This window comes from Akebia trifoliata, chromosome 3 (genome assembly GCF_017979445.1).
Source record: "Akebia trifoliata isolate Shusen 1 chromosome 3, ASM1797944v1, whole genome shotgun sequence".
In the NCBI taxonomy this organism is placed as follows: Eukaryota; Viridiplantae; Streptophyta; class Magnoliopsida; order Ranunculales; family Lardizabalaceae; genus Akebia; species Akebia trifoliata.
Window position 1 is genome coordinate 41,454,202 of NC_141377.1, and position 12,251 is coordinate 41,466,452.

The 12,251-nt window shown below is 34.0% G+C and overlaps 1 protein-coding gene across 1 annotated transcript; it reads right to left on the reverse strand.

Annotated features, from left to right (window-relative positions):
- Nucleotides 1–1,581: 1,581 nt before the first annotated feature.
- LOC147407020 (endo-1,4-beta-xylanase 5-like) lies at nt 1,582–11,098 on the reverse strand. Its single transcript, XM_086432810.1, has 8 exons — nt 11,043–11,098; nt 10,674–10,755; nt 6,011–6,057; nt 5,563–5,785; nt 4,889–5,055; nt 4,696–4,794; nt 2,879–3,673; nt 1,582–1,984 (listed from the first exon to the last, which is right to left on the reverse strand). Exons 2-8 carry the CDS (start codon nt 10,729–10,731, stop codon nt 1,637–1,639), a joined length of 1,737 nt encoding a protein of 578 aa, XP_086288936.1. The 5' UTR covers nt 10,732–10,755; nt 11,043–11,098; the 3' UTR covers nt 1,582–1,636.
- Between the last annotated feature and the right edge of the window lie 1,153 nt (nt 11,099–12,251).

Below are 12,251 nucleotides of genomic sequence, written 5' to 3' on the forward strand. Positions count from 1 at the left end.
AGGCTCTAGCCGTGGTTTGGACGGGCCAATGGACTCAATTAACACCCCTATCGTCAACCTCATGACAAAAACCATTACTATATTTCCTCCTCTAATTTTACTATAATTCATCTTGTTACCTCTTTAGCCTACTTTATTATTTTTTCATCTTTTACCCTCTTAACCTCAATTTTATTTTATTTAAATATCCCTCCATCTTTATTATTTTTTTTGCTTTTACCTCATTTACCTCAAAGAAGATGTCCTTCACCCCCTTTAATTTTACTATAGTTCTTTTCTTACCCCTTTAACCTACTTTATTATTTTTCATCTTTTACACTTTAACCTAATTTTTTTTAATAACACCCTCCAATTTTCTTTCCCATTTTACCCCCCTTAACCTCAAAAATGATACCCATTCCATAGGTCAAACAAAGTTTAGCACGATTTCAAAACTTGTCCGAGATCGAGACATATTGTCCAATATCAGGCATATGGATGAGACGGACGGACAAGTCAATTTTTCGAACAAGATATAAAATATCTCGCTAATTTTTCATTTTTTAAAACGAAACATCTCAAACGTATTGAAAAATTAGTCTAAAATGACCTGTATTTGGCATGTACAAGACGAGACACGAAGTCGAGTTTTAAAACCATGAACTCTAGTGCTCTTCTATACTTGGAGGACCATATCATATCCATTCAATAGTTGGTTAACAATATCAATTAGGATATTTTTTTGATGTATGAGATACATTGTATCATCCTCAACTTTGTATCTAAACACAAAACAAAGGTTGTGATAAAGAATAATATATTTAGAAATATTAATTAGAATGTTTTACATTAGGAATATTCATATATATACACAATTAATATCTTTCTATTAGACTACTTTTCATATATCGGTTTATGTAATATCCATAAATTCCCTATATATTAGAGTTCATGTTGGTAATGATTAATCCATGGAATTTTGAATAAATTAAGTTTTTTCTACATGGTTCCTACTTGATCAGTCCACGCATGGAAAGCCAAGATGGATTTGATCTTAATGATTTTTTTATTGAATTAATAATCAAAGTGCTAATGCAGCGTTATCCAAGGTATAAAAAATAATTTGTTTTCTTCGTACATTGATTTTTAAGACAAAGTGGTATAGAAAATTGGATGATTATAAAGAGTAAAAGTGGTTACTAATCTAGTCCTCAAAAGCCAATGTTGAAGAATGATGTTGCTTTTGGGCAGGAAAAAAAGTGTTTTTAACGAAAGGTTGAAGACGTGAGAGTGTTTTGATCATTTTTTATCAGTCACTAATCCAAGATCATGGTTTTAGAACTCGTCTGAAACCGAAACATAACGTTGAAGTCGTCTCGATATCGTCCAACAATGAGACGGACGAACAAGTCAATATATTAGACGAGATTTAAAATCCACATACATTTTTCTTATTGTTGAATGAGACATCTCAAATGTATCAGAAAACTCGTCCAAGATGACTTGTTCATGGATGAGACGAGCCGTCTAAAACGAGTTTTAAAACCATGTCCAAGACTCCACACACTCTCATTATAATAGTACATTAAACCAACTTGAATTAACTTAAAAAGCAGTAGAAGAAAGATAATTTATTTATCATGTTTAAAAATCATTCTCATACAGGAATGGCAACATGAAGGGCTTCCTGTGGGACCCTTTTAGCAACTTTGAAATCTAAAGTTGCAGAAGAGTTGGTGATTGGGTGTGCAACGGTTACACTATAATCTCCATGAAAGAGTGAAGCTTCAAAATACCCATTATTGTCAGTTGTAGCAATCAACGTCCCAGATTTCCACTTATTGATCAGATTATCCACAACATCTCCTGCTGGTGTATTTTTGTAGTTGTAATCTGTAAGACACATCCTATCACAACCGTCAATCTGTGGGCCCGCCCAAACTATAATCCCTTTGACAGCAGGATGAGAGAATCCTTCTTCAAGAATCTCCTTCAAGTACTTGGCCTGTCTCCATTGAAAAGAGGAAGAAAAACAACAATGTTTTAAAGCTAGAAAACTCGACTTAACTCAACTCAATTGTTCAACTTGTGAGTCAACTTCATGATTCAGTAGTTAACTCTGATTAGTTATAATTAAAATAATATTAAAATTGTTAAAATAAAATATATTAAAAGGAGATGTATAAAATGACTAGAGGAGAGGATCTACATGACAAATATACACATATTTGAATTAACAAAATGCATGAATTTAGATGCAAATGAGTAGAATTCACTCAATCTATTTCAAATTCTAAAAAAATATTTTAAAGGATAAATTACAATTTCAGGTGTTGAATATGGGAAAATTCCCATTCCTAGACTGTTGGTTTAAATTCCTAAAATATGTTTTTTTTAGTGAGATCGTCACTTTTAGAATAAATACCAGTGATCTTGTTATCATGTTTTAATTTTCTCAGCGAGATCATCACTTTAAAATTAGAATAAACACCTGTGATCTCGCTATGCATGTTTTCAAAATTAAAACGAACATCGTACTGAAACGGGAATTTTAATTAAAAATGAGCATGTTTTGGGAATTTTGTCAATTTTAAACTTGAAAATCTTTATTTTGTTTGAAATTTTAGCAAGAAAAATATTCTATGATTGGATCAGTCAAGAAAATGATTCTCTCATTAGGATTGAAAATCCTAATTAAGGGGCGATTAGAACTCATGACCTTGGCTTCGTGAGGCGTGGTCTTGGTCATCTCACCAACCCTCCGGGGTTTCTGAAAATTTATTTTCTTAATAATATTTTCAAAATGATGATTTTTCTGGAAAAGATGTTTTTTTTTGCAATAAAACTCACGACAGATAACAAAATCTTTCTAGAAAAAAAAAAAAAAAAGTATAAATACCTGATTTGGACCTTTGTCCACATCAACTTCTGTCAGCCATATAGGCAATCCTGTTGCAGCCAACTTATCAATGGAAGCTCTCATATAAGGTATATTTGGTTGACCATAAGTAAAATGAGACTCCAACCCAATCCCAACCGTTATCCCTTTATTCCCAGGAAACCATTGAATCTCCCTAATCTTGTTCAAATATTTATCAGGGTTTGCAGACTGATCCCATCTATCTTCAATTGTATTAAACTCATTTATGAACAAGGGTACTTTTGAATCCAGTTGATGAGCTCTAGTGAAGAATGATGAAGTAGCATTTGCTCCAAGTTTATCTTCATAGTAGGAGAAATGTAGATTCTCATTAACAACATCCCATGCAATAACTTTGTTTCGGTACTTCGAAACCACTGAATTAATTCTCTTTGCTGCAGCTTGTTTTAATTCTTGTGTGGAAGTTAATTGTTTAACCCATTGAGGTTGTTGGGTTGGGTTGTCCCAGAAAATGTTGTGGCCTCTAATGGGAATTCTGTGAGCTTCAGCAAAAGCTACCATGGCATCAGGGATGGTGTAGTTTACTTGGCCTGGTTTTGTCTCTGTGCTGTACCACTTCATCTCGTTGGCGAAGGTGGTTACTGTGAATCTCGAGGAAAACCAGTTTTGATAAGTAGTGCTTGTGAGGATGTTTTTGGTCATGGCACAACCAAATGGGATTCTTGATTTGGTTTGTTTGATGGTGATTCTGGCTCCCGGTACTATGGTCCCATTAGCATCGGTTGCTTGAAATCTAAGATTCCTCTTACGTACCTGCATGGATCATCGAGAAGAGTTAGGATAATTTCTATGATGAAAAAAGTAGATGATCATTGAGGAATTTGAATCAAGGGTTTGTGTGCTTGCAAGAGATTGATGGAAGGTACATATTTTGGGAGAATTTTTTTGCTTAGAGAAGTCAATATGGGATCTTATAGAATCCTAATCGACAAATCACACAATATCTAACGTGGTGGTTTTGTAAATTGGGATGCTCTCAATACAAAAGGGTTCATGTGATTGATAGATTTGAGATAATGTGAAATCCTGGATTGACTTCCCAATGAACAAAAAATAATTATTTATCTTTTTTTATTCTCTTATATAAACCACAGTCAGGGTGTGCGTGGACAATTTGATCTCTCAAATATTCACAAAAACTCAAAGGAGTCTGCCTAACTTACCAAAAACATCTAATCTTAAAAAGACTTTTAGGTGACATTATGGTGAATATTTTTTTGCTACCAGAAGCCCCGGGATCCACTAATCGCATGTGTCCATGTGTGTTGAATGGCATCCCCAATTTACAAAATTACACTCATTAGGCTTGACATGACATGCACTAGAAAGTCTGTGAGCACTATGAGAAAAAAATCACTCCATTATGGTGTCTGTGCCATCTACACAAGTTGCATGCATGGATATTCTTTTCATTTTCTAGAATTTAATTTATAGTCTAGACAATCTTACTCCCTTTTCTGTATGCTTCCTTCATAGAACCGTAGATCCTTTGCTTTGGGATATACAAGGAGAAATCTTTATGATTTTGTACGGTTATGTGAAGGGAGCATACAGAAAAAGAGAGTCAGATAATCATGACTTTTTAATTTATGAGTAATGATTTTCTAGCACCCCCCCTTTGACACACGCCCCCATCACGGAACCATAGATCATTTGCCTCGGGATACACATAATCACAAATCTTTTTCTTGTGTATCCCGAGGCAAATGATCTATGGTTCTGTGATGGGGGCATAGGGGGGCATCAGAAAATCATTACTCATAATTTGTAGTTACCTTCTCAATGCTTTCAATTTGGTGAGATCTCCATTGGTCCTTAGTAAATGGTTGTAATGAAATGCTGTCTACCCATATCTCCACATTTGTATTCTGGCTCTGCAAAATTAACCAAAAGAAAAACACAAACAAACATGTTCATCTAAACTGGGCAAAAAAGAAAATTTAATGTTCAATGTTTATCTAGTCTCACCTCAAAATAGAGCACCACAGTGCCAGAGAAATTTGCAGATATTCCTCCTTTTAACATAGACCAACAGCCAGACTTGGCCATGACCGAACCAACTCGTATCAGTGAGCCACCAGGAGCTTTAAATACACCAGCTATTGTCTCAATGCCTCTGCTGATTTGTACCCAAGCTGAAAAATAAAAAATAAAATAAAATGGGGCAAGTATGTATTATGATACTAAAGGCCATTTGAATTACCTAGAAATGTATTTTTGAGTCTAAACACGCTACCAAATGTTGTACATTAGATGAAAAAATCAACTAAAACGAAATCATTCAATCTGAATGTGGGAATTAAGCGTGAAGGCGAAACCAAATATATAACCTTTGAAACAGTCCTAGGCATTTTTGTCACAAAATCTCATAATTTTCATTTCTTAGGCTTCCTACAAAATTGGGATGCCAAAAATGGATCAAACAACTTTCGCTTATGATCCCTTTTTGGCTTAACTTGTGAAATTCCTTCCAAAGCATGCTTTTGATTTTGAAAAGTATTTTGACGTATGGAAAGCTAAAAATTACCCAAAAGTAACCTTACTATTTCAGGTTTTTAATACAAAATTTTCACTTAATCCCAATAAAACTATATATTATGCTTCTTGCATTTGATGATCGTAGAAAAATAACAAAGGATTACCTGAGAAAACATATAACATTTCTTTCTCCAAGTGAAGCTTCTGTGAGAAACTGTCTAATGGGTGAGTTCTACTATGCACCGCCAAGAACTTGTTCCCTTCCTTGGATATTCGTACTTCCATCATGCCTTCCCCAACGACATGCCATCCGTTCAATCCACCATTAAATTCAGGGTTAACTATGATCCCTCCTCCATATTGTGGTGTATGAGGTTCAACCAAGCACTGAGGGAAAAAAAGGTTGGAATCAAGTATGAGAAAAACTGTAATGAAAGCATGTGGTATACTTATATAGTGCTTTGTTCATGTGCTTTTCATATATCCCTACAACGTAATGTGGTCAAGTACTAAAGTTCAACCAAAATATAAAAAACATTTAGAAATCCAGAATTTGAGACATTTATAATTTTGAAAATCTGGGAAATGATTTTTTTTCTTTTCTTTTCTTGCCTTTGTAGTCGCTGAGTAGTCATAGGAGAAAGCTTCAATTCCATTCCCTGCATCAGTCCATGATAGAGAGAACTTAGAGTGCAAATTATATTTATTAGTCCCAATTAGAAGAATTAATCAAAGTTGAAGGTTTTAAAAGAACTAGAGAAAGACAAAAAAAGACATGGATTGGAGCAGTTAGAGAATATCTAAACACATTTGGGATATAATATAAAACATTGTTATGGTTTGTAGAGCTTGATGGTACTGGTCAGGAAGGAGTATTGTTCGTCATTTATTACAGTGAAGACACCGATCAACCTCAGTGCTGAGCTTGTTGGGGGTTTGGAGAAGGCCCAGCAACCCCCTAGCCTGCTCGAAAGGTGGGGGTTCAAGGGTAGAGCCTCTGAAAGAAATTGTCTCAAGGGTATTTTCGTAAATTCATTGGTATTATGTACAATCCTAGTGAGTTTTCCTGAAGTTTTCCTGAAAAGTGTGTGTGTGTGTATTTAAATTTTTGGTGAAAGATTAATTTGTAACTATGACTTTTCTCTTCATATAATGGAATCACTGTGATCCTTGGCCGTACATCAATCTTGAGGGAACCATGTAAAAATCTTCGTGTGTTTGTGTGTGATTGCATCTTGATTAGTTTTCTTTTCTTTATTGTTCTTAGATCGATTTCTCTATAAACATGACTTTAAACATCGATGGATGGAGGAGCCATATTCATTTAGCTAACTGCAAATCTTTTGAGATAATGCATCATCATATACATTTAGCTAATTGCAAAAATTTTGTGATAGGGCTTTGGTGATGACAACAGGTGTAAGTACATCTAATAGTTTGTTTTCTTCATTATTATAAAACTAGAATCTATATAATGAAACATAATGGTGGACTCCACTCCCTTTATCCCCCTAGATAAATATGGGTTGGGATTTAATCTAGTTATGAATCTTGATGACCGTTTTTAACTTTATTGTCTTTCAAATTCTTCATCCCTTCGAAGGAAGAGTCGTGAGCCAATATAGTTCCCCTTCCTATAGATAGAAATGGTGTTTACATGGCACGTTTAATTTGATTGGATAATTAACACATTGAGTTGCGAGCACGGCCTGATTAGGAGCCTGAGATGTTTTAAATTCCAACTAAAGTGTGCCACATAGACACTATATTGGATCTTGAGTCTTCAAAGAATGTCCCTCCAATTTTATTTTTGTCCTCTACTACCCCTATTCCTATATTACTCATCCACCTCTATTGTTTCCCTTCTTCTACCCCAACCCCAAAGAGGATACATGTGCCTAGGCACAAACAAACTCTAGTCTATTTAGTAAACACAACGGTGGACCCTACTCCTATTATCCCCTTCATAAAGGGGGGTTGAGATTTAATCTCTCTAAGAATCTTAAGGATAACTTTTAACTTTAGAGTACCTCTAACTAGGGGTGTCAATGGATAGCCAAAATCTGAATCCGAATTTGAAAAATCGGATATTATCCGACATTTTTGGATATCGGATTTGGATAGTTTTGAATATCTGATAGAGTTTCAAATACGGATTCAGATATCAATGAATTCGAATTCGATAATATCTGATCCGAAAAGAATAATAAATAAATATTATTTTATTTTATTTTTAAAATAATGAATTTTTTTTTCGTTTAGGGTTAGAAGTTAGAACTTATGTCGAACATTCAAACCGATTACAGAGACCTCAGCCCATCGCCATCACCCCTCATCATCTTCAAGACTTCAACGATCTCAACCTCTTGCACTCATGACCTCACCGTCGGAATCTCTCTCAGCGGCTCAGCCCAACAAGTGATAAGTGGACAACCTCTTATGGTCACGACTTCACCGTCGGAATCTATCCAAGCGGCTCAGCCCCTCATCTCCTCACGACCTCACCTCTTCGACTCTTTCTCACGACCTTAGCCCCTCGTTGTCACGACCTTACTTTCGGCATCGGCGTCAGAATCTCTCTCTCCCTCTCTGAAAGCTCTTAACGACATCGTCGGTTAGAACTCGTTGCTAGTAAGAGCCTCCCTCCTGCAGATCTTGGAAAGCTGCTTACCATGGCAAATTTTGTACTCCCTGTGTATTGTTTCTTCTCCATGTCGCCATGCTCTGATAGTGATACCACCTCTAATTTTGGGGGGCCATGGCCCCACAAAAATTGATAAAGTCTTTATTTTATATACTTATCTTACCTTACAAAGAAGGGCTAGTTATGTAGGATACATTCTATGGTCCTTGTCAATAGTGAAATAACTAGAATTTTTTTTTTCTAGATAATTTTCAAATAGTAAATTTCGGATTTGAATCGAATAATATCGGATATTCGTTAGTGATATCAAATTGGATTCTAATTCAGATATCACTAAAAAAATTGGATTCGGATATAGCACTATCCGATCGGATATCTATCCGTTGACAACCCTACCTCTAATGATATCTCAAATTTAGGTGGGAATTTCAAATTTTGAAACCACCTCTCATAAACACTCTTCAATACAAGTGCCAAATGCCCTCTTGAAAATATAATATGTTAAAACTAATGCTATATTTGGCACTTTATAGGAACCCAATATAATTTATTTTAAAATATTATATGAATAACATAATATATATATATAATGTATGGGTCCCGTTCAATGGCCAACAGTTTGGCAAACATTTTGGCAAACACTTTTTCAAAACATGGGTTAGAGGTCTTGGAATGGGCTGATTTTTGGTGAGGATGATCTCTACGGTGAGGAGATCATCCTCACCAAAAATCAGCTCATTCCAAAACTTCTAGCCCCAGTTTACAAGTTGAAAAATTGTGAACCGTCCATTTTTTGTAAACCATTTTTGATGGGGTTAGAAGTTTTGGAATGGGCTGATTTTTGGTGATGATGATCTCCTCACCGTAGAAATCATCCTCACCAAAAATCAGCTCATTCCAAGACCTCTAACCCATGTTTTGAAAAATGTGTTTGCCAAACTGTTGGCCATTGAACGCTACTCATAATGTATATTTTATATCTATGGAGAATGCTAACATCTAAGATTTCATGTGGACATTAGCATTCTCCCCGCATTTGCTTTCCAATAATTTTTCTTTCCATTTTATCTTTTATATAATAAATGCTAAGGGGATTTTAAGTTTTTGATTTAAATGTCTTGTTTGCAATAAATACCAATATAATAAATGCATTTATTTTGTATAAATAATTAAATATTAACATATAGCGAATGCTAATATCCAATACTTCATGGAGACGTTAGCATTGTCCAACACTTTTTTCCCAATAATATCTCTCTTTGTTTTCTCTTTTAGTGAAAAAGACAAGGGTGTATTAGTCTTTACACAATAAATACTTATTTATATAATAAATGTTATGAGCATTTAAGTATTTTGAAGTAAATATCTATTTTTTATAGTAAATTCTTTGGCAATCAATACCAATAAAGAAGGGTATTGTTGAAAAAAAAAAGTATTGGATAATGCTAATGTTCTCAAGAGGTCTTAGAAGTTAATTAAATGCTAACATTCAAGACCTCATGGGGACGTTAGTATTCTTCAACATTTTCACTTTTGAAAAATATCCTTGCTAATTTTATCTTTTAGTAAAAAGAACAAGGGCGTGTTAATCTTTTATAAAAATAAATACTTATTTACACAATAAATATTTTTTTTTTACATAATAAATGTTAAGGGAATTTAAGGCTATAGATTTAAATATTTTATTTGTAATTAATGTCAACATAATAAATGTATTTATTAAGTTAATAAATGCATTATTATGTAAAAGACCAAGACACTCTTTGTATATTGAAACACAATGGTGGGCCTTACCTCTTTTATCACTCACGTAAAAAGGGATTGGAATTTAGTGTCTCTAGGAATTTCCACCCAACTTTTATCATTTCTCTTTCATCCCTTACCCTAAAGAGGATTCCCATGTTGTGTACGGGCAAACTCTAGAAAAACACATAATTTTTTATTGGGTTTTCATCCAAGTAGAAACTATGGAGGTGTTTCTTTAGATAGTAAGAACAAATGAAAAGGGGTACCATACTATAAATAGAATGGTTATTTGAACCCTGTTCACCATATTTTATTGAGTCGTGATAATTTGACTATCCCATGTGGCATACTCAATCTACTCTCTTGATGTGACAAATTCACGAATCATAGACCTGTACGCCTCGGGATACATATTTTATGGGAAAAATACCATTTTGTATTTTGAGACGTACAGATCTACAGTTCTCAAACTAGTCACGTTAAGAGAGTTAATTGAGTGTGCCATGTGGGGTAGTCAAATTATACGATTCTATTTGATTTTTTGTTGTAAAAATAAGTTGGTATCATGATTTTAAAACTTTGAGATCGAGACGACTCATCCAATACGTATCGGTATCATCCACCAACGAGACAGATAGACAAGTCAAACATATCGGAAAAGATTTAAAACCCAGGTTCATTTTTCTCATTGTTAAATGAGACGTCTCAATACGTATAAGAGAATTCATCCGAGATGACTCGATCTCGTTCACGGACAAGACAAGACGTCAAAACGAGTTTAAAAAAAAAAACCATGGTTGGTATAGCAGTATGCAGTATGAACTTTTTATTTTTAATTTTATTTTTGTAACTTTGGATTCTCTTGTTATAAATTTAGACACATACCTATAAAAAACAAAGTGCATAGAAGCAATAAGTTGTGATTTTCTTTGGAGTTCTTCATTCTTCAATATCAACAAGTCCTTCCCTGTAATTAGATAATGTTGCATATGTTGTGAGGATTAAGAACAAATAATTGGTAAAATGAGATTAGTCAAAAAAAAAAAAAATTGAATGATAACCGTTAAAGACCCTGAATTCCATTAGAGCCACTGAATCAAATATCAAGTTTCCATGGACTATCAGTGAAAGAAAGCAAATATCAAGTTTCCATGGACAATCAGTGAAAGAAAGCAAAATTAGATAGAGAGAAGAATATATAACAAATCATTAAAGGACAAAAAAAGATCTCTTATTAGAACATACAAGACTTACAATGGAAGAAGAGCCAAGCTGAGAGAAGGGGAGAGCAATTCAATGGTTAATGGTTTGGACCAAGCCATTATTTATAAGAGAGAGAGAGAGAGAGGGGGGGGGGGTTACTAAGACGAGTGCTGAGTTTCTACTGTCTCACTCTGGCAGTAGATTTTTTTCTCTTGGGATAGACAACGGCACATGTTTATGGAAATATGTAATTGTGTATCCCGAGGAAAAATCTACTGTTTCTACACATGCCACGTCACTAAGTTTTTGAGTTTGTTAGAAAATCACTGCACTATTAAATGCCTGTGAGAAAATCATTGTACTATTAAGAGAGAGTGAATGTACTCATTAAATTGGCATGACTTGGCAAACGTTAGAATTAGATAGTGGAAATGAGTCGTGATACACTGATTTCGTTGGACACTGTGATGATATGGTAGTGGATAGATAACCATAGATTTCTTTCCTCGAGATTCAATATAAAAATAAACGGTTTGACAGTCCAACGCAGGCAGTCTATCATTTTTCGTAACTATTAGACTTAACAAATCTCACCCAAAACTCTAAGATGGATGCAACCCTTAACTATTATAACAAAAGAAGAGGGACTAAAGGTTCTCTGACACCAAAAATTTTGAATGCTTAAAAATGCCCTTACTTTTACATATGAGAGTCATTTCTGTTAAAATCAATAAAATTACAAGCTCAAGAACCTATAATCATATTAGTTGTACAAAACACATCCTTCTCTTTCTCTCTCTCTCTCTCTTTTTTTTTTTTTTTTTTTAATCCTTCAAATTCCTTTAGTTAATATTTGTAATTACATATAAAAACCCTTATAATACATGGGCATTTATTTACTATTTTTAATTATAAAAAAAAAAAAATCTTTATGATACATCTGCATTTGCACATGCCACTACTAGTTATATTAAAACTTTTGGTCTTTTTGATCACTAGTTTGGTATCATTGAAGTTACTAATTACCAAAAATCAAGGATAATATCATCTAAATAAAAAAGGAACTTTTCTGTAAAATTCTTGCAAGCTTGAAAATGGAAAATTGATCACTTTTAGCTTTTGTTTTTGGTCGGAAGCACTTGTTGAATCCCAAGAATGCATATAAGCACCAAAAGAACTTTCGAAAGATGTTCCCAAATGATATCTTACTAAATTAAGGAAGCATTACCGAGTCATTAATTCTTATATATTTGATGCATG